Below are 25664 nucleotides of genomic sequence, written 5' to 3'. Positions count from 1 at the left end.
TGGCTCGGCCGGCGTCGGCAGTATCCTCGTGAGGTGGGAGTTGCACTTGCACCCGCCCTTTCTTCCCGGTCGCCGACGTTTTGGTTAGACGAGGAGGGCGACTCCCCATCCATCTCCTCTCGATCCGCCACCCGACGCCATGCGCGTTTCTTTCAACAGGGCAGAGCTGGTTGGTTCTCCGTTCGTTGTGTCGCTCTAGTCTCATCCGATCCGGGAGCACGCACCTGCCTGGGCCGCTGCTGCGTCCTATGCTGTTGGCAACGAAACACAGTCCACGAGGACAAGGCCCATGGGCACACAGAGGCAGGCACCGCGCTTCTGTTTTCTCGTCGTGGAGGGAGTAGCCACGCCCACGCAAACACAAACACTGTCACCAACTCTTCAGTGGGGGCCTTGTCGTTTGTTGGCGATAGATCTCTTGTTTAGTTGCCAAAGTTTGGAGGTGCCAAATTACTATTACAGCACTGTAGCACACTGTGGCGTTTTGTTTGTATTTGTGAATTATTGTCCAAACATTGACTAATTAGGCTCAAAAGATTCGTCTCGCAAAGTACAACAAAACTGTGCAATTAGTTTTTAATTTTATTTACATTTAGTACTCCATGCATATACCGCAAGTTTGATGTGATGGAGAATCTTCTTTTTGTATAGTGCCAAAGTTGGGAGTTGAGGGTGAAGTAAACAGGGCTGAGTTCACGTCGCCGCTGCCCCCGTGACTGTGCCAACATGCCAGCACAGAGCGCAACAGCAAACAACAAAAGGAGGGCGGCAATGCACGGTTCAGACAATTTTTTGAATTCTAGAAACTGGAGATTTTTGGAATCTACAGCTGTAAAACCAGACGATTTGGCGGCGAATCTCCCTCTCCTCTCGAGCTTTATTTAATCCACCGGCGCCGAGAGCTCAAGCACGCGCGCGGACAAGAACGCGCGTTTCAGTCAGTGCACGCCGCACGTGCCGTCGGCGCAACTTGGCGAATACGTACAACCAGCTGCGAACCAACCACGACATGCCGGTTGCCGGTGGGCATTCGAATCAGCTCCTGCGTGGAACTCAGAACCTGAGCTCATTCGTGTCGGATGATCAGGAGCGCCGGGCGCGGCGTCGTCGGCCGCCGCCGGCGGCGTCAGGGCGGGGCAGCAGGCTGACGTACTCGAACCAGACCTGGCGGAACACCTTGACGATGCAGTCGTGGTGCTCGTCCGCGTTCAGGGACAGGTAGCACGCCAGCAGCCGCTCCAGCTCCCCCGCGCCACCGCGCGTGCTCGCGATCATCTCCACCATCGACTCCCGGAACGCGCGCTGCGGGTCCCGCGTCCGCCGCACCACCGCCAGGCTCTCCGCCAGCCCGCCAGGCGCACGGCGCGGCGACCGCACGCGCACCCGCGGCGGCGGCATCCGCCCGGAGAACGACGACGACCTCCGCCCACCGCTCACGCTCAGGCGCCGGCTGCTGCTGCTGCGGCGCCGCCGGCGCCCCCTCGCCCGCGCGGCGTCCGTCGCGTCCGAAGGTGCCGCGGCGGAGGTGGAGGCAGCGGCTCGCGCGGGGGATCCGGCGAGGGAGAAGGGGATCAGCCGGCCCAGCGGCGGGAGCTCGCTGTCCCCGCCGAGGGAGCAGTGCCTGCGGCGGTACCGGCGCACGGCCACGGCGTCGGTGCTGTCGTTGCCAACCGACAGCCGCCGCGGCGCGACGTCGGGTGGGGAGCGGCGCGGCGGGCTGCAGGGCCGGCCGTGCGTGACCATCGCCGGGCTCGGGGTGGTGCGCTTGGGGAGGCACGACGGGAACGGGGGAGCCCCGGCCGTGCCCGCGCTGCTCTTCCACGTAGACGACGCGGGCGCGTGCTTCGCGAGCGCGCAAGGCTTCTCCTTCCCCGTAACCTTGGCGAGCCACGAGAGAGGGGAGAAGGAGAACGCCTTGCCCTGGGCCTTGCTCCCTCTTTCACCTTTGTCATCTTCCTGCACGCATTGCGCAGCCAGCGCTGCGTGCTGCTTCCGAATCCCCCATCTCATGGCTAGAAGCCTAGAAAGCTAGCAGTTCTTGCTACTAAGCTTGGTGTCACTGAGGGAGCTTGGAGTGCAGAGTATAGAGGGCAAGGCGTGGCGTGTCCGATTTAAAAAGCGTGGAGGTTTTAGCGGTTAGGTGCCGTGCCGGCGTGCCGGCATCGGGACTTGGGCTCGTTCGAGCTTTCAAACACTCGAGTGCCTGCTCAGAGCTTACGGCACAAGGGCGGACACACTGCTACGGTTATTGCCAGTACATGACAGAAGGCGGCATCGGCGAATGGAAAGCAGTGAAACAAAGGGAGAGGAGACAGGCGTGATCTGAAGTTCATGTCTGCACTGCACAAAACTTGCATGGGTTTTCGAAAGGCCCTGGCGGCTTCAGGTTCAAGGTTCTCACAGTCCCATTGATTAGTCCACACCTTTGCGTGCGTCTTTGTACTTTCTGCCGTCCTCTCCCCCTCTCTGCTCGCTGCTCACTGTCCAATAGTCCAGGGGGGTCGCCATGGCTTGTACTGACTTGCTGACTGGGAGAGCAAAGGAAGGAGACAAAGCAGGGGGAAAAGTGGTCTGATGGCTGAAAGCTAGGACTCCGCCGAGTGGGGCTACTGGCAGGATCCCGCCAGCTGAGAGCTGACGGTTTCCGCGCGCTGCACGCCGGAATTGCCAATTGCCACTCCCTGTAATTTTTTTATTTTAACCCCTTTTTAAAGATATTTTTAAAAATAACCCCTCCACAACTTTACTTGTACTGAATGAACCTTTTGTTCGCGCCGCGGGCCGTAGCGCGGCGCGGCACTGACTGGGTGAGGCACTGCCATGCGACATGAGGCGCGTCGGTCCTTCCTCCTCCTCCAGCCCGACCCGAGGTGCCCTCTTTGCTCGTCGCCCCTCCCCCCCCCCAAAAAAAAACCCCTAAATCCGGTTATTTGGGGTGGGAAAAGTGGGGGGAATCGATCCCCGCGTCGTTAGCAAGGTATCCTCACTTTTTCCCTTCTTTTATCGTTCCATTTAGTACATCAGAGGGTGTTTAGGTAAACTAGGTTTAGGATTTCATTTTGAAATTTTCATGATTTACAAGTTTGTTATGTAGTAATGGATGCTTAGTTCATATGCAGTCGACTCTGTACCGGCGATTTTAACGTGTATAAGTAGTTGCATGCATCAATTTATATAGTTGTTAATGTATTGGTGTAGTGTACATGGTATGTGTAGGTTTATTTATCTAAAATGTCTAATTAATGTAGTTTATTGTTGTTGTTCGTAGTAAATGAGCTATATTTTGTATTTTGTAGATGGATCGTTTAGTTCGTATATTTCATGGTGGGATTGTGAACGAGAATAGGGAGTTTGAGAATGTGAAGAAGTGGAATTGTTCGATGCTCGTCCAAGTTTTAAAGATTTAGTTGACCGTGCAATGAGAAAGTACGAATGTGGAGTGGATGAGATGACATTGAGAGGTCGTTTTGATTGTAGGAAAGCTAGACCTCATTATATTTTTATGAATTTGGCATCCGAGTCTAATTGGAAGCAATATAAGAAGGTAGTTGAGCATGCAAATGTTATATGTTTGGAGGTGGTAGTTGATATTTGTCCTAGACTTAGCGCAAATGTTTCCTTGAAAGATGAAGTCCGGTTAGTGGTTGAGAATGGTACCCAAGAGTCAACAATTTCACAGCATGGTTTATGGTTTAGGTGAAAGCCAATCTGATTTTGGCTTGACCATTGCGAATGATGATTTTTCCAATGATACTTGATGGTTATAGATACCTGGGTACCCTCATGGAGGGCCCAGCGGATCACTAATGGGCCAACCCGACTTGATGAAGAAGGCAGAAGATAGAGTCCAGCTAGGGCTCCTTACATGTTGTAATCTGACTAGATCCCATCTATAGTAACCGACCAGGGGACTTGCCATGTAACCCTACCCGAGTATAAGGGGAGGTAGGTCTCTCAACACAACAACCAACAACACCCGAGCGCAAGGTGCAATACAATCCCCAAAATAGGACGTAGGGTATTACGCTACACTGGTGGTCCAAACCTGTATAAATTTATGTGTCTTGCGCCTTGCATTACCATCAAGTCCATGATCTTACGATCCTCTCTGTCTACAAATCAACCATCTGAGTACCCCCTAGGTGGATTGTAGGTCACTAAATCCGACAGTTGGCGCGTTAGGTAGGGGTGATCGCCGGATCCTCCTAGCGAGCTTGATAGCATTATTCGTCGAAGAAATCGGGTGAGTCATTTTTAACCTCACGAGTATATCAATTTGTTGTTCAGTTTCCTAATCATACATTGGTTTTGTTTTCCGATCTAAAACCATTGATGCGGTGTCTTCGTGTTCTACAACTACGAGTGCACACGCCGACTCCTCTACGATGGAGTATGGCAACTCCCTACCCGATGGCGTCTACACGGCAACATGCATAGGCGGTGTGCATCTACGTGGACTCGGGGAGCGGCGCCTGGGCGGTCGGCACTCCAGCCATGCATAAAACAAGAGAATAATTCTCCCTACCGATTCATTATTTAATCTATTCTATTCTGATCTACTTTGTTGCTTATGGCAGCTAACAAATATTATTCTTTCTGTATTATTTCCTTAATACGTGAGGAGTACATTACGGATTAGGCGCACATCATTTGGCTTGCACAAGATCAGCAGCACACGACGGCAACCATGTGCGTCGACAGTGACGTCATACAATCGCATTTGCGGCACCATGGTACTGCTGCTCATACGTCCAACACCGCCGACCACTTGATCACCCGGACCTGACATCAGCTTCATCAACAACTGTTCATAAACTACTACTAGCTTGGCCACGACATTGACTCATCGACTCGATCACAAATCAAGTTAAGTCATATATTTCTAGCTAAATATTATTACGGCTTCTGTATACCTTCATACGCCTTAACTTCTCCATGTCTTCATGACTTCCGCCGACAACCCTGGTCACACCCCGACTGCTTATACAGCTTGGTCCGTCCACTACATGAGTAGTCGGGGCTGCGCCTACGAGTGCGCAGCGCGCGCTCTCACTTTTCTGCACAGTTCGGACTGCTTTGCGGCTTGTCCGTCTCTCTTAACGGTTGCAAAAGTACTCGGGTAACACACGCCTTAATCCGTGAAGTCTGGCCCTCATGTGTCGCTTCCTGCTAAGCACGCTCGAGCCCACTCTCGGCAACACCTCGGCAGGGTCAGGTGTTTAAACGTAACGAGCTAACTACTCGGGGAAATTACCTGGCCTACAAGAGTAGGACACGCAAGAATTTACTTTTACACCGATTAAACTTCTGAGTTATTTGATCATTAAATATTCTACATTATGCTACATAATGTTTGCATTGTCCTTTTACAGCTTAGAAACTACTCGGCATGCCTCCTGCCGCTTGGCTGACCTCCTAGGCTTGGGGGTTTGTTGCGGGAGGCGACATGGCGTGCTTTTGTGGTTCGGATGGCTTCCAGGTTCGGGGGGTGGGCACCACAGATGACTCAGCGTGCCTGCTGCCGCTCAGCCGACCTCCCAAGCTCAGGGGCTCGAGGTGGGAGGCGACTCGGAGTGCCTCCTGCCACTCGGCCGACCTCCCATGCTCGGGGGCTCAGGGTGGGAGGTGACTTGCGTGCTTCCGTGGTTCGACCGGCTCCCAAGCTCGAGGGATGGGCGCTAGAGGTGACTTAGCATGCCTCCTGCCGCTCAGATGACCTCCTAGGCTCGGGGGCTGGGCGCCACAGATGACTCGGCGAGCCTCCTAGCTCTCAGCCGACTTCCCAGGCTTGGGGCGGGAGGCAACTCGACGTGATTCCAGCAACTCGGCTGACCTCCCAGGCTCGGTAGCTTGGCGCGAGATATCACTTGATGTGTGTCCATGACGTTTCACAACATGAAAGACTACAAGATCAAGGATTATTCTTTGAGCACTACGCAGCTTCTCAGGCAACCAGACGATGAAAGCACTCGAGCAAAGCTTATCCAACTCAACATTCGCGTCGGGCTGCTGCTCGACTCCACACCGCTCGGGGGCTTGACAGTTATACATACTTGGGTACCCTCATGGAGGGCCCAGCTGACCACTAATGGGACAGCCCAACTTGATGAAGAAGGCAAAAGATAGAGTCTGGCTAGGGCTCCCTACGTGTTGTAATCCGACTAGATCCCATCTATACTAACCGACTAGGGGACTTGCCATGTAGCCCTACCCCTTGGAGTATATAAGGGGAGGTAGGGGTATCCCTTAGAGGATATCCAATCCCACCATACAAACTCTAAACACCCGAGCGCAGGGTGCAAAACAATCCTCCAAACTTGCAATACAATCGCGCCTAATTAGAAGCACGGGACAATAGAGGATTTCAAAAGTTGTGCAACCTCATACTTGTCGTTCTTCTCAGCCGAAGCGAATGCACGCCCAGTGCACAGCTACGTACTTTGGGCGGCGCATCCTAGGCATTGTCCACACCGACAGAAAGACATCGGTGCCATCTCCCATGGAGTCCATATTCACCTTTAGTGGATACCATGTCAAGACTTCAAAGGCATGGCGGGCGAAACAACATGCCTGGAAGGAGTCGTATGGCATGGTTCCTAGGGTCCTCACGGCTATGGCCTACTATAATCCCGGCATAAAATGGTTCCCTCACACGTCTGGCATGATGCAACCTGACAATAGTGTTTTTAAGCACGTCCTCCAAAGGATTTTTTGGTGCTTCCCACAATATTGTGTGTCTTTCCAATATTGTCGTCCTGTGATACTTGTTGATGCTACATTCTTGACTAGGAAGTATAAGGGTACACTAATGGTTGTTACTATAGATCCAGAACAGCAGCTCGTGCCTCTAGCTTTTGCCTTGGTCGAGAGTGAGAACAACGATAGTTGGTCATGGTTCATGAAACTCGTTCACCAATACATACTTGGACCATCACGGCAAGTATGTATGATCTCATATCATCACCATGGCCTCCTAAATTGTGCGAACGACCACATGGATGGCTTTCCACCACTTGAACATAGGTGGTGCAAGAGGCACTTTGCCGCCAATATGTGGCGTTGCCAAAAGAAGAAGGAAGTAATTGGAAAGTTGAAGGTTTTATGTGTGGTACATATGGAGAAAGAATTTGATGAGAAGTTAGAAGACCTAGTGAATGACTTGAACGATGAGGCTAAACAATGGTTGAAGGGTGAAATGGAGGATAAGGACAAATGGGCACATGCTTTTAATGAGGTAGGGATACGTTATGGTATTATGACCACAAACTATTCGGAATCCTTAAACAATATTTTCAAAGGCATCCGAAGTAGACCCGTAGCCAGAGTTATTGAGTACTCGTTCCAAAAATGCAACGCGTACTTTGTGGATAGATGGCAAAAGGCACGTGATCTGTTGAATGAAGGTCATAGGAATGGTAAGATTGCAAATGACTATATCAGATGTTGAGCTAAGGTATGTGTCGGATTTAGTGACCGGCAGTCCACCTGGGGTTACCCAGATTGTAGATTTGTAGGCGGGGGAGATCACAAGACCAAGAGCTCAAATGCTAACATGAGGGTGCAAGGTTTAGACAAGTTCGAGCTTTCGGAGAGTAATACCCTACGTCCTGTGTTCTAGTAAAGTTTATTGCTGGTATGGGATGCGAAGAGTTGATGTGCATTGGGTTGAGTTTTTTTACCCTCGAGGGGTGTCCCTAACCGCCTTATATAGGCTGATGATTTAGGGTTACAAGTCGGATATGATCTAATCCTAGTCGACTGTTACATGGAAAGCAATCTAAGTCGGTTTACAACAAGTATCCTGTGACATCCGAGCAGAATCCGTTCGTTCGGCCTCTGGACTTGTGCTCCACGTATCTTCATGTCTTGTCCCGCATGCCATGGTCGGGCGGAGCCCACTTGTCAGGCCGGCCAGTATCCTGGTCGGTGGGGACCCATGGGTACCCTTATCCTATGGGTACGATGTGAACCACTACGGCCACCTCCTTGCTGACCACCATGAGGTACTACAATTTTCATTTAATTCCATTTACTTCCATGGTTCAGAATATTCATTAGCATTAGGGATGACCCAATATGCCCAGATCCATGGTGCAAGTGCGGTTACCACATGAAGAAGAATAGGCCTCCCTCCCCTCCGTCATCTGGTGATGGTGGCTACTCACAAGGTGGACCGTCCCAGTACTCCCAAAGTCAGTTCTCACATGGATACATAGTTCTCAACAATAAATATAGTTCCCACAAATAAACATAGTTCTCACAACTAACGACACATAAGTACTAACTTAATGAACATAGTCATCTAGTCAGAGTCACCTTCATGTAGTAACTCATCATCACCCCACCCATCATCATCATCATCATCATCATCATCATCATCATCATCATCTCCTGCAATAACAACCCCCTTCCATTTCTTATCAACATTAGCATTATCTTGAGGCAGCTCTCCCACAACTGCCTTGATCGTCTCCATCTGTGCCTCCTCTGCCATCTCTTTTCCATCTTTGCACTTTTCACCCTTGCAAAAAGGCCATGCCAATAGGTAAGTCAGCAACAAGTGCCTTCATCACCTCCATCTGCGCCTCTTATGCCCTTTTTTGTAACTCTTCCATTTGAATCCTCATCTTTCTTGCCTCAACCTGCTGAAAATATTCTTCCCATGAAACTTTAGGGGTATTTTGCATTTGGATCAATCACAAAACCTATGCGAGCTCGCTTCTCCCTCAACCTCTGTTTCTCCAACTCCCTCTCCTCCTCCAACTTCCTCCTCTTTTCTCTCCTCTCACCTTCTGTTAGAGGCCATGGATACTCTGTTCCATCTCCGATACTTAATAAGAGTTTCTGACGCATAAAGTCCTTTAGGCTCCACCCCAGTCTCGCGAACCATGTCTTGGTATATTTTCCCCCATAGCAAGTCACTGTCAGGTATAAGCACATCATATTTAGACCTAATCTTATCTCTCAAAGCTTTAGTTTCTCTAGACTTCCATGGTTTCGATGTACGATCTTACTTTAACATTAGATTATGGCGACCATAAAATTCTTCCCAATCGCATATCCTTCCCTCCTGCAAAAAGTCTCCAAACTCTTAGAAATATGTATCAATTCAAAATGACACAAATTATCACAATAAAAAAATGTGAATAGTTACTCACCCAATACTCGCCATATGCATTGCCACAGAATCAACCATAGTCAGCCTCGGAGGGCACCACACCTTGCGTAGCCAATATACCACACTTGCATCTATCACTAGGAAATGACTCACATGGCCATGGTGCCTTTCCAGTGTTGAACTTCCCACACTTGCTCCTCCATTGGCCACAATGACTCAGGCTCATGGATGTACTAATTGAAATCACATAGTGGCCATCCATCCTGCATATAAAGAATGAGAAGATTACACGCTACATCTCAAAAAAATACAAGTGCGACTTGCAGAAGATTGAAACATTATGGTACAAAACTTACATGTGTCTTTAGTGAGCATTGGAAAAATGGAGTGAACTTAGGGCGCATAAGCTCAGCAGCAACTCCACACTTGCACAAGGGACGATCCCCCACACGCAACCTCCTGCTTCTCCTCTTCGATCATTGAAGCTGGGTTTGGTGGAGGAAGAACCCAAAGCCTGAACTGCTGGTATGGTTCAAGCTTCATCTTGTCGTATGGGAATAGGTGGATCCTAGGATCATATTTCTCGGGTCCATCTATCCACTGAAAAAATAACAAGAGCTTGCGGGCATAGGATCGAACTTCCACTTGCACATCTAGTAGGCTCTTCCGGTGGTTTTTGGGTGTCTTGATTGTTTCACCTCGGCTAGCACACTACATCTACAGTCTGGGACCCGAATAGGCTGGAGGTACGGGAGCATCCTCATACCCGGTCGCCGATATCACACCTACACAACAAGTGAGCAAACATGAATTTAGATTTTTGAACAATACCATTGTGTTGCCAGCGAATAGGTCTAACCATTCATCTACATTGTATGCCTCTAACTAAATCATTACCAACAATTCTATCATTCATCTACATTATTCATCTACATTGCATACCTCCAACTAGATCGTTACCAAAATCTTAAATCAAGCATATGTCACATTTTCTAAACGTCAAATCCAGGGGTAGAACGATACCTAAAAGTGTATTTCGACTCCAATCTATCAATATGAACTTCCATTGCTTCAACATTCAACATCTTACCCTAACCGTAGCCTAACCTAGTTGTTCAAATATCTATGACATGCAATGGTAAAATAAGAAAAAAAAGTGGAGGAATACTTTCCAAGGACGTAGGGATCGATTCCCTCCACTTTTTCCACCCCAAAATATCAGATTTGGGAGGATTTGGGGAGCGCGTCGGCCAGCGGCGAGGAGAAGGGCTGGCTCGACCAGGGGCAACAGCTAGAAGAAAGGAGGGAGAGGGAAGGAGAAGCTCGCGTGCTGGCCTGAACGTAGCCGCTGTCGCGCCAGTGCATGTGGCGCGGCAACGCCTCACCCCGTCAGCGTCGTGCTAGCGCGGCTTGCCTCTCCACGCCAGCGTGACAACGCTGTCGCGCCACTGCATGTGGCGCGGTAGAGGCTAACTGTCGTGCCACGGCGCACGGCGCGAGGTGTTATTTTTAAAAATGTATTTAAAAAAGGGTTAAAATAAAAAAATCCACACCCTGACGGTTACCAGCGAACAGAGGAACAACTGCTGTAAAATTCTAGTTTCTTTTCCATTGGCTCGTGGCAATGTAACATGTGCTGATGCCATGTAAAGCATTGTTGGCACAGTGAGAGCTTCAGATTTGAACCGAGGTCTAGATCTTTTTCTTCTTCCTTTTTTGGTCACTGCTCCGGAGCTAAGCGTGCCTGTCCGAGGTGTGCCGGTTGTACGGCAGGCCATTACACTATCATGCTTGTGCCTTGTAGGACACTATCACAACAGGAACTGCCAAGCATGGCTCCTGGTCCTGGGCTCCATGCTGCTCTGAACTTTTTTTTTAGATAAAGATGCTGCTCCGAATGGCTGGCTGAATTAACAATTTGTTTGCACTGTTCCTGAGACCGAGCGTGCCCTGTCCTGCAATTCGGTGTGGTTCAAGATGTTGCGCTGTGACCTGGATGCCTTGTTGTAATGGTTACCGGTTGAGTACCGAAAGGGGAGGCCCTTTCCTTCATGTGCCGTTTCACCATCAGACTTCAGCAGCGCGCGAATAGTTCTATTTGTCTGAATTATAGGCTGTGGCTCGAGGTAGATGCGTATCCTTCTAGCTCTGAAGAAGAGACGGCAGGAAACGTCTGAATCATCAAAGTCCTGAAGAGAACATATCATCCCTTACATTACATGTGTGCTGTTTCACTGTTTGGCCGTCGGCAAGTCGGAAAGAGAGCCTTGTCTGAATCCTATGCTGCGGCCAAGGTAGATGCGTGATGCGTCCTAGCTCTGAGGAAGAAACGGCAGGCAATGTCTGAATCTGAATCATTTTGAAATCATGTCTAGTAGATGATACGCGTAGTTTCTGTTAGCTGAAAGTGAAGGGAAGCTTATGCCTATGTGCCTATGTCAATTGATCCTATTTTTTTCTTCTTCCCCCCACACGAAAGATATTTTAGACCGACAGAACTCTAGCCAAGTGAACAGTAAGAAAGCTGGTGGAGATGGCACTGGTTTAGGTGGAAACGACGTTGTGGTCGTCTCAGTGAGCTTGGAAGCCTCTGGAACTCTTCTTGTTTCATTCCAGCCATGCAGACATTTCGCACAAATCTCTGAACCTTTTCTTTCGCTGACCTTTTCTTTCACTGAAATATTGGGGGATCAGATATTCAGATGTCCTGCTTACTGCACCTTGTGCTGTAAGTTAAATCAGTTTCGGCTGCAACTTCATGGTTACAACCTTCACAGTTCATCAGTTTGATTCAAACTACGTTTCTGTATTCCACAGATGTCGTCAGACTAGTCTCTTTTTTGGCTTTGAAGCATGAACATTTCGGTTCACCATCGATCTGATCGGAAGATCTGTCTGAACTTTCCATCATGAAGCACACTGTTCAAACCTGAAAGAGACGGCGACCAATCTGCCGTCCGGTATCAACATGCCTACAAAGAAACGGGTAAAGGGCCGAGTGGGGACAGAGGGAGATATGTACCAGATCATCCCGTGGTCCCTTCTAAATCGGTTTCAGCATTCTTCAAAGTGGAACCATCTCTGCATGTGACGCCGGATGAGCACTGTGACTGTCAACTCTATCTCTCGCGTTCAAGGGACAAGTGCAGAGACCCAGCTAAAGCCAACGCACTCGCTCTCTCTCTCACACCCATCCAGTGCTTTTTGCCGATTTGGACAACCTCCCGGCTCCAAAAACAGAGCCCCCCACCCCTCGAATCAAGTTGGCCGGAAACATGCGTAAAATATCTTATGTCCTGCTTAGTGTTATGAATGGAACAGTGCAAGTTGCGTTCAGGCCTCTTTTTCTTGCAGATATATAACCTGTTTTACTAACATGTTCAGGAAAAAGATCGCGCTTGGGACATCTTTTGAACTCCAGGGAATGCAGCTTTCATTTTCAGCTAAAAACTACTACCACCGTATCTTTTAACCCACAGAGTTGCACTTGACTAATATTAGTAGCTACTAACAAACACTTTCGATATTGGTCGTAGTAGCTACCAACAAACACTTTCATGACAGAATAGGAACAAATCACATGGATAACACAAATCACGCAGCACCAATGGATCGGCAGTGGGGCCTGCCGGTCGAGTACCCTCACCATACAGCAACCGGAGAGATTCCAGCCACCAGAAAAGCTCGACCAGTTGCCCATGGTGGACGCGGGTGGTTCTTCTCCTGGGAGGAGGACTCTCCTCCACAGGCTTCGCGACGACGTCCCCGAGGAGATGGAGGTGTTCTTCGTCAGCTCGCTACGCGCCGACGTACCGCCTGCCGAGCAGGACGAGGTCTCGCAGACCCTCATCGACAATGCTGAAGTCACACGAAATTGTTGATTTCTATCACTATAAGCTTCTGACGAAGAACAACATCAATTTAGGAGGACCGTGGTGAAACAACTGCATTTTCCTTGGATCAAGTGCAGGTAGAACCTCACTGCACTGGACTTCAACGAGGCAGATCCGGAAAGGAAGAGAGGCAGATCCGAAAAGGAAGAGAAACAAGATCACCAACAAGAGGGTAACAGAGGCTAGACCACCGGTCACTTCCAAATCTCATCCTGTTACACTCTTACTTAAAGAGCGCGCCTGAATGTCATTAAGCATTTTATTTAAAAAGCTACATGATGAAATTTTAAATTTTGATTTGGTTCTCATCCTTTAACCGAAAGAGCACACTTTAATTTATTATTGTTAATACGATTTGTCAATATGATGAAGCATTTTTTAAGAAAAAACTATTAGGATGAAATTTTAAAATTTTGATATGGTTGGGGTACGCCAAGCCTAAGCAATAGTGTAATGCTAGGACGACACACAAAAGCCCAGATAACAGGCTCTTCCTAAAAAATAAATTTAATACCATTGTGTGGGTGAGGTCTCACATATTAGATATTAAACTGACTTACACTTGATCTTAGCCAAAAGGCCGAGAAAGGTATGAGTTGCCTAAGAGCAACTCCAAGAGGCTGCTAATCTTACCCTCAATACCTTTTTTAGGAAAAAAGAGAGAAAAAATAAACTCCAACAATCCACCTAAACCTTCCTCAACTTTTTAGCGACGCTAAAAACAGCCTGCTACCGCGTATATTTTAGCGTTGGCGTTCCTCCCCCAATTCTGATTCCCGCACACCCGCGCGTCCCTTCCGATGGGCCCAATACAATGACGTGGCCTGTGTTTGAAATATTGGGGGCTATTTATTAGCAACCTGTTGTGGACTGATATGCTTTTGGGGGAATTTTTTTTGAAGAACCCTCAATACATAATTTTGGGGAAGAATTTTTAGGATACTCTTGAAGTTGCTCTAGTTGCATTGCCCATCCCTTTCTATCTTCCTCCAGCAGCTTACATTATCTCGTCGGGCGATTTGGTACTAACTACAGATCATTTGGAGCTAACGACACGGGTGCGCTGAGCAAAAACAGCAGGGCACTGTCCGATGGGCTTCGTGTTTCGAGCAGCATATGAGCCTGTTTTCGGCCTATCAAGCGGCCCGATTACCAGCGAGTCAAAGCGTAGGCCCATACAATTGGCCCAAACAACTCGGATCCCCCATCTCGCTGTCCGGGCGTGTACCCGGCCGCCGTCGAGATGCTTTGAGAAGAAAACGACGACGGCGGCGGCGGCCGAGATGAGGAGGAGAGGAATGGCACTCACGCGCAGGGTGGTCGCTCGAGATATGCTAATGGAGTCCTGGATTGTCAACACATAACTGCTCATCCCTTGTGGTAACAATGCAGGAAGACCAACCAAGAAACCTTTTACACCTCCATGTACAACGTGCACAAATAGCAAAAGCAATGGTTGTACCAGCAGATTCTTGGCATCTGCTTTAGTAGTAAGAGAAGATTAGAAGAAGTATATCTTGTCAAAAACTTTTCGTAGTAAAAAAATCGGACGTCTTTGCATCTATGCACCGTGCCTCGGAGCTCAGTAACAGACTAACAGTGCTGTGTGCGTTGTACAATGCGTACATGCGTCGCAATTTCTAAATCGATCGAAGACAGGGGGTTAAGAAAAAAAATTCCCAAAAACTAATGTTGCATCTGATTTCGACCAAGTACATTAACAATGTCGTCAATCGGCGGTGCAGAATTCATCACGCAGCACAAACAATGAAGCAAGGACTTGCTAGCGCCCGAACGTCCGACATCCGGACCTACAGTAGTTTTCCTCCAAAATATCTACCGCAACGTAAGTACCATGTTGCATGAAACATTCAAAGTTTTTCACCGAGCGATCTCCTGTAACATATAGAAATATCGTATGCAACACTGGAAAAAATTCTTCCACAACACGTCAAAACATAGTTTGCAACATCAAGAAATATGCAAAAAAAAAAATGCTCACTACCATCTAATGGGAGAGAAAACCGAACAACAAGAATAAGATTAAAAGAAAATTTGATATTGCACGTACTATTATTGTCTGTCGCAAACGTGAAAGCAAAATGTTGCAATAACATGAAAAGGATACAATTTGAACATCCCAAACGATGTATTGCAACAAAATTGAAAAAATGCTAAAAATACGTAGTTCTAATAGCATCGCAATCCCCATTGAAACATCTCAAATTGATTATTGCAACAACCAATGCTGAAACATCAAATCCTGGTGAGAGAAAGAGGCAAGTAGGAATGGGAAAAGGGATTGTTGGCGACTTCCTTCCTCCATCGACCGTGCCTGCAAGTCCATGTTGGCGGCACGGAGGTTGAGGAGTCACCGAACGCCGACTCTCTAGGAAGTGGAGAGGAGAGGTGAAGGGAGGGCAAGCAGAGAGCGGAGGCAATGGAGGAGGGCAACTGATGTGGAGACCGGAGAAGTTGTAGGACTCCTCGCCCATGGCCTCCATGGGGCGTGGAACGGAAGGATGAAGGAGGGGAGACGGGAAGGAAAGCAGGCCGCCATGAGCCCGTGACCTCATGCTCACTGCTCTTGGGGGCGGGACGGCAGGCCATAGCGATACCTCTGCCCAACGATGGCCAATGGGGCGAGACGATGGGGATGAGATGGGAGACTGAACGGATAAGGAGCAAGTTAGCGAGAGGACGAGGAAAAAAATCAACGTAGAAAAGATCGTGAGCCGGTGGGACCTGCATCCGATTTAGATGCCATCCACCAGACGCCCTATGCTAAGCATTTCCGTATTATTTATCGTGCGCTTCTATTATTACTGCACGCCAAGGAACTCAAATCCGACCGCCCTTGCTTCTTCCATTCCACATCAGCTGCGACAGCGTTGTTCCGAGTCGAACTGGTCTGTCCTCCATCGCGTGGCGCCCACGTATTCACGCGCCTCCCTCTCTGCTTGCACAGGACGGCCTCGCCGCCGGCCGGCTCGATCGCCTTCGATCCGCCATGCTCCGATGCACATTCTTCTCGTCTTCCTCCCTAACACGTCGTGAAGATGGCCTCTTCTCAACCTACACGGACCACCGTGCGCTCGTGCGCCCAGGGAAGCACCGCAGCAGCCCGACGATCTGTTCTTGCATCACCACCAGGATCCCCGTCTGCGTCTCCTCACTGCGCAGCAGCTGCACCGGCATCAGGTCGTCGCCCTCCACCACCATCCTGTCCAGGCTGAGCTCCCGCGCGAGCTGAAGCCCCCGGATCATGGCGCGCGCCTCCACGATGTTGACGGTCGAGTGCTCCGTCTGCTCGGCGAACGTCAGGACGACGCATCCGGCGCTGTCACGGATCACGCCGCCGATGCTCGCCCGCCTCAAGCCATCGTTGTACACCGAGCCGTCAAAATTGATCTTGTACCAGCCTCGAGGTGGCGGCATCCAAGCACCAGCACAACGCGGGAGGGAGGCGACGGCTGGAACGGCCCGGCGTACGGAGAGAGCTCGTGAACGCGGTGGCAAGAGCTTAGGAAGAAGGGTGGCGGCACGGGGAGGAGCGGCGTCAGGCAATCCATCGGTGCGGGGTCGTGGAATGGGGGGGTGTTAAGATAAGTGTTGTAACAGATATAGTTGGGGACCGGCCAGGAATTGGAGTTTAAGTTGTTGTATAGAGATAAGACTCCTCGTGTAAATCTAGTTTGTTACAGATAGAGCCTGAGCCGGCCACACCTATATATGTAATTGTTTCCATCATATTAGATGCATCTATTAACACGCAATCGTCATCGACCCAAGATAGGGCGTTGACGTTCCACGCATCCGCACCTCTAATTTTTACATGGTATCAGAGCCTACACAAAATTCTTTCACCAAATCTTCGCCAGCTTGTTCCTACGCTAGCTGGCTCCCTGCGCTTGCTCTCCCTATCGGCGTCAGATCCTGTCCCAGTTTTTTCTTGCGCTAGCACCAGTATCGTTGACAGTGTCAACACGCCAGGGCCAACATCTGCCCAGCGACACAAGCAACAGGAAGTTTTTTTCCAGCGTCGAAACCAATCTTCATGGCGTCAAGTTCATCCGCTGCTAATCCGCTCCTCGACGCACAAGTCACCGAGAAGCTGACGCGCCAGAACCATGCCATGTGGACAGCGCAGGTTCTTGCGACCCTACGAGGCGCAAGATTGGAGCGCTTCATCAACGGCAAGGCCGTCGCTCCAGCTGCTGAGATCAACGTGAAGCAAGCTGATGACAAGGTCGTCAGGGTGGATAATCCCACCTATGAGGAGTGGTTCGCCTCTGACCAGCAGGTCTTAGGGTTCCTCTTCTCCTCCCTGTCCAAGGATATCCTGGGGCAGATGGCCTCCGTGAAGACGGCGGCCGAACTCTGGAAGATGATTGGCGACATGCTCGCCTCTCATACTCGTGCGCGAACTGTCAACGTTCTCCTCTCCCTCGCCACCACCAAGAAGGAGAACATGACGATATCTCAATACTACTCGAAGATGAAGGCTCTTGCAGATGAGATGACAGCCGCCGGGAAGCCTCTCGACGACGAAGAACTGGTAGCATTTATCCTCAATGGGCTAGATTTTGAATATAATCCATTGACTTTTGCTCTCATAACTAGGGTAGAACCAATTATGTTGCCTAAACTGTACTCTCGGTTATTGAGTTTTGAGACTAGATTAGAGCTGCAGCAAGGAGGCAGCTCTCCATCCTCTGTCAATTCGGTAGGGAAAGATGGCCGTGGTGGTGGTCAGCGTATGCGCAGCCCTAGCAACTTCTCCAATCAGCAAACACGAGGTCGTGGTGGATGCTCTTGTCCTGGTCGTGGCTTTGGTGGCCATGGCCGTGGGCAGCAGGGGCGTGGAAATTTCTCAAGTCAACAGCAACGCAAGCAATACCCCAATGTTCCAAGCTACGACGCCAATGGACGTCCTATCTGTCAAGTGTGCTACAAGGTTGGGCATGTGGTGTCTGATTGTTGGCACAGGTTTGATGAAAATTATGTGCCTAACGAGCATCATGTTGCTGCTGCTATGAGTTACTCCGTGGACACAAATTGGTACACGGACACTAGAGCCACCGATCACATTACTAGTGATCTTGAGAAGCTATCCATCAGGGAGAAGTATAATGGCAACGACCAGATTCACACGGCAAGTGGCGCAGGTATGGAAATCAAACATATTGGTCATTCGATTGTTCAATCCCCAGTTCACAATTTGCATTTAAACAAAATTCTTCATGTTCCAAAAGCTGCCAAGAATCTTATTTCTGTTCATTGTCTTGCTAAAGATAATTCTACTTTCCTTGAATTTCATCCTAATTATTTTTTCGTTAAGGATCAAGCAACGAAGAATATCATCCTTAAAGGGCGCTGTCATAAAGGGCTTTATCCTCTTCCTTCTACATCCGAAATAAAGCAAGCTTTTGGAGTCGTCTAACCATCTTTTGAAAGGTGGCATAGTCGCCTGGGTCACCCTTCTACTCCTATAGTGTCAAAAGTTATTAGCAGTAATAATTTGCCTTGTATTAGCAACAAAGGAAGTGAGTCGATTTGTATTGCTTGTCAACAAGCAAAGAGTCATCAGCTCCCCTATCAAAAATCAGATAGTGTTTCCAGCCACCCTTTGCAATTGATTTTTTCTGATGTTTGGGGTCCTGCTTCAACTTCTGTTGGAGGAAAGAAATATTATGTTAGCTTCATCGATGATTTTAGTAAATTCACCTGGATCTATCTGCTTAAATTCAAGTCTGAAGTCTTCCAAAAATTTCATGAATTCCAAAGTCTTGTTGAGCGCATGTTCGGCCGAAAAATCATAGCTATGAAAACTGACTGGGGAGGCGAATATCACAAGCTTAATTCCTTGTTTAGGAAGGTTGGGATCTCGCATCTTGTGTCCTGTCCTCACACACACCAGCAAAATGGCGCAGCAGAAAGAAAGCATCGCCACATCATTAAAGTAGGCCTCTCCCTTCTTGCTCATGCATCAATGCCTCTCAAATTTTGGGATGAGGCATTTCTTACTGCCACATATCTTATCAATCGCCTCCCTAGCCAAGTGATTCATGGTGACACGCCTTTAGAGTGTCTTTTTCAGCAAAAACCGGACTACACTTTTATGAACATGTTTGGGTGTGCTTGCTGGCCAAACCTAAGACCCTACAATGCTCATAAACTCCAATTGCGATCCAAACAATGTGTTTTTCTTGGTTACAGTCACTCTCATAACGGGTACAAATGCCTCGATGTTTCCTCTGGACGTGTATACATATCTAGGGATGTCACCTTTGATAAGCAAGTTTTTCCTTTCTCCCAACTTCATGACAATGCAGGAGCACGTCTACGAGCAGAGATTTCCCTTCTTTCCGCTCATCTTTTACCATCTAGTCATGGGAGTGAATATTTTGGTGATCATATGTTTGGTTCTCCTAATGTGTCGGCTAATTCTGGTGAAGATTTTGCAGAAAATACTATTTTTGGTGCAGATGGTGGGTGAATGAAGCTAATTTGCATGCGGGCGCGGAAACCGGAGCTGATGATGCGCATGCAAGCATGTTGTCGCCTGGTGTGAATGAAGCTATTTTTCATACGGGCACAAAAACCGGAGCTGATGATGCACCTGCAAGCCTGTTGCCACCTGGTGCGTCTACAGGTGCCATGCAAAACGGCATGCAGGACCGCCTGTGCCTGGCTATAATGGTGCGCATGCAGGACCACCTGCAACACATGCAGGACTGTCGCCTGGCTCGCAGACAGGAGACTCATCTGGAAACGGCACGCTACCTGCGCCAGATTCCCTTACGCCTGCAGTAACAGAAATAGGCCCGCATGCACCTGGATCTCTGCGCATGCGCCTGCTACTATTCCGGTTGAGGAAGCGATTGGACCAAGGACTCGGTCTCAAAGTGGAGTACGCAAGGTAAAAGTATATACTGATGGCACAATTCGATATGGCTGCTTTACTTCTTCTGGTGAACCGCAGAATTTAAATGAAGCTTTGGGAGATAAAAACTGGAAAGAGGCTATGGATGCTGAATACTCTGCTTTAATGAAGAATAAGACATGGCATTTATGTGGCGGAACCGCCCAAATTAACCTGACTAAATTGCATTGAAGTCGTCTGACACGCGATTATGCACTTTAAGCAAGTCAACTTGGTCGACCGTCGGATTTCCTCCGATAAACCACATAACAGGATCGAGAAGCATCGCTCACGCGAAGGTGAGTAGCACAGAGGTTACAACATTCCATCCTGACAACATAGTTCAACAATTTATTACATCAGAGTTTCTGAAATTCAAACCGAAATTTTGCATGGTTCGAAGTCAAAGGAAAACAGCGGAAACTAAACGTCGATACATGACATCACGACGGAGCCGATCGTGACATCAAAAATTCCTTTCTTCGCCATCCGAGGAAGGATCCCACTCGACGGTCCAGCCTGGAGGAAGCTGGGTCGGCCAAGTGGTACCAACACCCAAGCTATTGACATTACCTGAAAAAGATTAGCCACAACAAGGCTGAGGAACTAGTACTCAGCAAGACTGACCCGTCGGAAAGACACGACCGAGACCAAGACATGCAAGGCTTTCTGGCTCTGGGGATTTCTTGCCAAAAGCGTCTAAAGTCAGTCCTTACTTTCAACATTTTAGCTCATGTTCTATGTTCTTTATCCATTCTAGATTAGCAACTTATACTGAACAAACATGGTTTCCAAGCAATTACTTAACAAACATCAAGATTAAAATCATCATCATGTTCCATCTTTACTCAGTGCAGAATAGCGATCAAGTAGTCCCAATCTGTGAGAGGCAGACGAATCGATTCGAATTTTATTAACCATGCATGGCAAACCTAATCTCACGACATCCGCGCACCACGAAGGGTCGCTTCATTTGTCAGCGGTCCCCATCGACCCCTTAGGCACGTGTTAGGGCCAACTTCCTTTGGCATGCAATGCTCCACAGTCCCGGCCTATTGCTGCACTGTGACCGCACTTGCACCCACATGATGCACCATGGGAACGACGTTCCAAGGACAGCCGGAGGGTATGCCACGCCCCAGTTCAATCAGGTACTAGGCTTCCCCATCCCATACTAGGTATGAGATTAGTACTTTCAAACAATTGATCACGAACGCCGACACGTTTCAACCTTAGTTCATTTTCATTTAGACAGACGGGGCAATCCACCAAGTATCGAACACAAGCCTGACCCCGTCCGTCGTCCTTATAGTTGCGACAAATCTGAAACATTCAACTCCTATAACTTGCGAGTGACAGGAAATCACTCGACTTTTACCGAAACCTATTAAGCATTGCACTACTCGACCTTAGCAACTAGTATTCAGACAAGGTACTAAGTTTATGCATCTAAGGTTTCATTACAACTCCTCGAAACGTAAATGCGCAATCAAGTAATCAATAATATTGCATGAACTCAAGATAGGAATTTATGCTTCGGGGCTTGCCTTCAGGAAAAGCTTGCGGGTCCTCGGGGTCTTGCTCCGGTTCGGGCTCTCCTTCGAAGGGATGCAGTTCCTCGGCGGGGTCTTCTTCCGGCGCCGGGTGAAGCTCGTACGTTCCGTCGGCGAGATTCAACTCTACACGGAAATGCAATGGAGGGGTTAAACATTTTAGATGGTTATTTCAACACACTCATGTTTTAACACGAACACTTGTAGCAAAGCTACAGGAAAGGTGGGGGAGTTCAACTTCTGTTGGTGGAGAGCAAGATGAGATGGTCGGATTGGGGAAAACTTAGGGTCTGACCCTCAGGTTTAAGAAAAACCGTACCGAGGTCCTCAGACTCAACACAGAGGAATCCCCAAAAATATTTCACCGATACCCTCGGGTCAAAGAAAAAGTTACAACCGAGCCCTGGGGCGAGACGAAGAAAGGGTCGGCGAAACTTGGCAGGGTCGGGCGAGGCGAACAGGAAAAGGTCGGGCGAGACGAAAAGAAAAGGGATCGGGCAAACCGAAACAAAGGGGTCGGGCGACACGAAAAAGGACAGGGGTCGGGCGAGACAGAAAGAAAAAAAGGGGTCGGGCGAGACGGAAAGGACCGGGAGGTTAAGTAGCTTACCTCCAGGTCTACCGGTGAAGCCTTGGGGCCGAACAGGAGTAGGCTGGGGCGGGAAGTCGTACGCGCTAAGGCTTGGGCAGCGGCGAGACTTCGACGGTGGTCCGACGGCGGCGGTGCTTCTTGCGGACACCAGCAAGCTCGAGTACCGCGTGGAGGAGCAGGCGGCTGGTGTGTTGGGAGAAACGGCTTGAGGGTGGCGGCGAAGTCGCCGGAGTGTGGGGGTGGCGCAAGGGGGTGAGCTCCACGGAAGCTCAGCAGCGGCGCGGGGAGAAAGCGGTGGCTCAGAGGAGAAAGCAGGGCGCAGAGGAGAAAACGGCGGTGGCAAAGGGGTGGCATTGCCGGTGAGGGGGTTCCCTTTTATAGGGCCGGGGTGGTGCGGAGGGTCGAGGCGGGGCTCCGGTGGGGAAAGGATAAGGCCGGGAGCGGCGAGTGCGCGGGCAAGGCGGCCATTGGCCGACGACGCCATTGGGCAGAGGAGGCGGAGCTCCGGGTGGTCTTCGGCGGCGATTGGCCTTGGGCGGCGCGCGTCTGGGGCTTCCGGTCTGTCGGGCGGGCGAGGCGGAAAGGCTACCGTGGGGGTTGGTCGAGCGGGCGGAGGCGCGGGACGCCATGGTCGTGGCAGCTTTCCTGGCGGACGGGCGGAACGGGGTTGGTGGAGCAGAGCCGTGGCAGGCGGAAGGCGACCTGCGCGCGGCCGGCGATTGGCTCGCCCTGCGCTCGCTCCGTCCTGTCGCGGGCGCGGGTTGGGCGCCGTGGCTCTCGTCCTGTCGCTGTCGTGCTGGGGATAGGGTGCCGGCGAGCTGCCGGTGGCCGGCGGCCACGCGGCGCACGGCGCGCGAGCGAACGTGCTCTGGCGCGCGGGCGTCGAGGCTCCTTTCGGGCAGCAAGCCCGAACAGCTTTGGAGCGATCCTTCTCCGAATCTTTCAACACAACTCCCGAAACTCCCTTAAACAAACTTGCCCAACTCTGATCGTTCTTCAAACTTTGTTTAAGGTGTTGGTTTAGATTGTGAAAGGATTCAAAGATATTTCCGGCCAAAGCTAGCCAAAAATCTGGGATTCCAGACTTAGGATTTTTAAGGCACCAGGGGTGAGTTGACTGGTTTACCTCCCTTTGACCGGGGTTTTAAACAAGTTCGGGCCCGATTTGGATCTGGGTCAGTGTAACAAAGTTGGAACACTCTTGAGGTACTACAACTTTCATTAAGGCTCTGACTCGAGTTTAGATAGGAAAATGGGAGATGAAAGCTTGCAAGGATGGAGGAAAAACTCGAATTCCAGGACTTAAGAGATTTTCAGGGTCCTTTAGTAAACCGTTTTTGGATTGCTGTTTTTGACTCCCTTCCACTCCGAATTAGTCAAGGTGCCTTTAACAAAAGTTGTTGGAATTTAAAAGTTTTACAACTCTTATTTGGGCAGAAACTTAAGTTTGTACAAAAAAAATTCAAGCTTTAATTCAAACTCCAAAAAGAGCTTCTTAGGTTTATAAAGGTCATTTTACTTCTTAACTTAGGGATTTGATTTGTCACTGGTTTATAGTTAAAAGCACTTAATTTAGGTAGAGTTGTTACAATTTAGTTCCTCCCAGTAAAGGTACCAATATTATTGACTGCCAGCAGGTTTACAAAATTAAGCGGAAACAGGATGGAAGTCTAGACAGATATAAAGCACGGTTGGTAGCTAAAGACTTCAAACAGAGGTATGAAATAGACTATGAAGATACCTTCGGTCCGGTAGTTAAACCAGCTACTATCAGAATCGTTGTCTATTGCTATTTCTAATGGTTGGACTCTTTGCCAATTAGATGTACAAAATGCCTTTCTCCATGGTGTGTTGGAAGAGGATGTATTCATGAGACAGCCCCCAGGATATGAGGATCGATCTTTTCCTAATTATATTTGCAAGTTAGACAAGGCGTTGTATGGACTTAAACAAGCACCTAGAGCTTGGTATTCCAGGTTGAGTACTAAGTTGTGTCGATTGGGCTTCAAGTCGTCTAAGGCAGATACGTCGCTATTCTTCTGTAACAAAGGAAATACTACAGTTTTTGTGCTTGTCTATGTTGATGATATAATTGTTGCCAGCTCCAATCCGGATGCTACTTCAGTGCTGTTGCAAGAGCTTAACAAAGAATTTGCTCTAAAGGATTTGGGTGATCTACATTATTTTTTGGGAATTGAAGTGAGTAAGATACGTGATGGTATTTTACTGACACAAGGTAAATATGTTATTGATGTGTTGAGGCGAGTTGGTATGAGTGATTGCAAGGGAGTCACTACTCCTCTTTCTACTTCAGAGAAACTGTCGGTGTATGAAGGAGAGGCTCTTGGACCAATGATGCAATGCAATACAGGAGTGTGGTAGGAGCTTTGCAGTATCTAACCTTAACAAGGCCGGACATTTCTTTTTCTGTTAACAAGGTGTGCCAGTTCTTACATGGTCCCACTACGACTCACTGGGCTGCTGTCATACGAATATTGAGATATTTGAAGTACACTATGAACCTTGGCTTAAAAATCAGTAGAGCTTTGTCATTACTTGTGAGCGCCTATTCTGATGCTGATTGGGCAGGGTGCTTGGATGATCGGCGTTCTATAGGAGGTTTTGCTATGTTTCTAGGTCCTAATCTTGTCTCATGGAGTGCACGCAAGCAAGCAACAGTATCTCGTTCTAGCACAGAGGCTGAATACAAGGCGGTTGCTAATGCGACAGCTGAAGTGATGTGGATACAAACTTTGCTTTTTGAGCTAGGAGTTCAGACGCCTAGAACAGCAAAATTATGGTGTGATAATTTGGGAGCTAAGTACTTATCAGCTAATCTGGTATTTCATGCTTGAACTAAACATATTGAAGTTGACTATCATTTTGTTCGAGAACGAGTGGCCAAACGATTACTTGATATAGAGTATATTTCAACCAAGGAGCAGGTTGCAGATGGTTTTACAAAGTCGCTTGGAGTGCGACAGCTGCAGATGTTCAAGCACAATCTCAACTTGCGAAGTTTAGATTGAGGGAGCATGTTAAGATAAGTGTTGTAACAGATATAGTTGGGGACCGGTCAGGAATTGGAGTTTAAGTTGTTGTACAGAGGTAAGACTCCTCGTGTAAATCTAGTTTGTTACCGATAGAGCCTGGCCAGCCACACCTATACATGTAATTGTTTGCATCACATTAGATGCATCTATTAACATGCAATCGTCATTGACCCGCGTTGACGTTCCACGCATCCGCACCTTTGATTTTTAGGTCATGTTTAGTTGCCCAATTTTGGAGTGCCAAAATCACTGCCAGCACTGTAGCACACTGTAGCGTTTCGTTTGTATTTGTGAATTATTGTCCAAACATTGACTAATTAGGCTCAAAAGATTGGTCTCGCAAAGTACAACAAAACTGTGCAATTAGTTTTTAATTTGATCTACATTTAGTACTTCATGCATGTACCGCAAGTTTGATGTGATGGAGAATCTTCTTTTTCATAGTGCTAAAGTTGGGATTTGGGGTGAACTAAACAAGGCCATGTTTAGTTGCTCCAAAACTCCCAACTTTGACACTATATAAAAAGAAG

The 25664-nt window shown here is 48.7% G+C and overlaps 1 protein-coding gene and 1 pseudogene across 1 annotated transcript; one reads left to right on the top strand and one right to left on the bottom strand.

Moving 5' to 3' along the window:
* Positions 1–668: 668 nt before the first annotated feature.
* On the bottom strand, positions 669–2067 carry LOC101761208 (transcription repressor OFP1). Its single transcript, XM_004963596.2, has one exon. It carries the CDS (start codon positions 2008–2010, stop codon positions 1084–1086), a length of 927 nt encoding a protein of 308 aa, XP_004963653.1. The 5' UTR covers positions 2011–2067; the 3' UTR covers positions 669–1083.
* A 15001-nt stretch (positions 2068–17068) lies between these two features.
* On the top strand, positions 17069–25110 carry LOC105913960 (annotated as a pseudogene).
* Positions 25111–25664: the final 554 nt, after the last annotated feature.

The sequence above is a fragment of the Setaria italica genome, chromosome III, assembly GCF_000263155.2.
Source record: "Setaria italica strain Yugu1 chromosome III, Setaria_italica_v2.0, whole genome shotgun sequence".
Classification (NCBI taxonomy): domain Eukaryota; kingdom Viridiplantae; phylum Streptophyta; class Magnoliopsida; order Poales; family Poaceae; genus Setaria; species Setaria italica.
The sequence above is the reverse complement of the archived record's forward strand: the minus strand, read 5'-3'. Positions and strand labels throughout refer to the sequence as shown.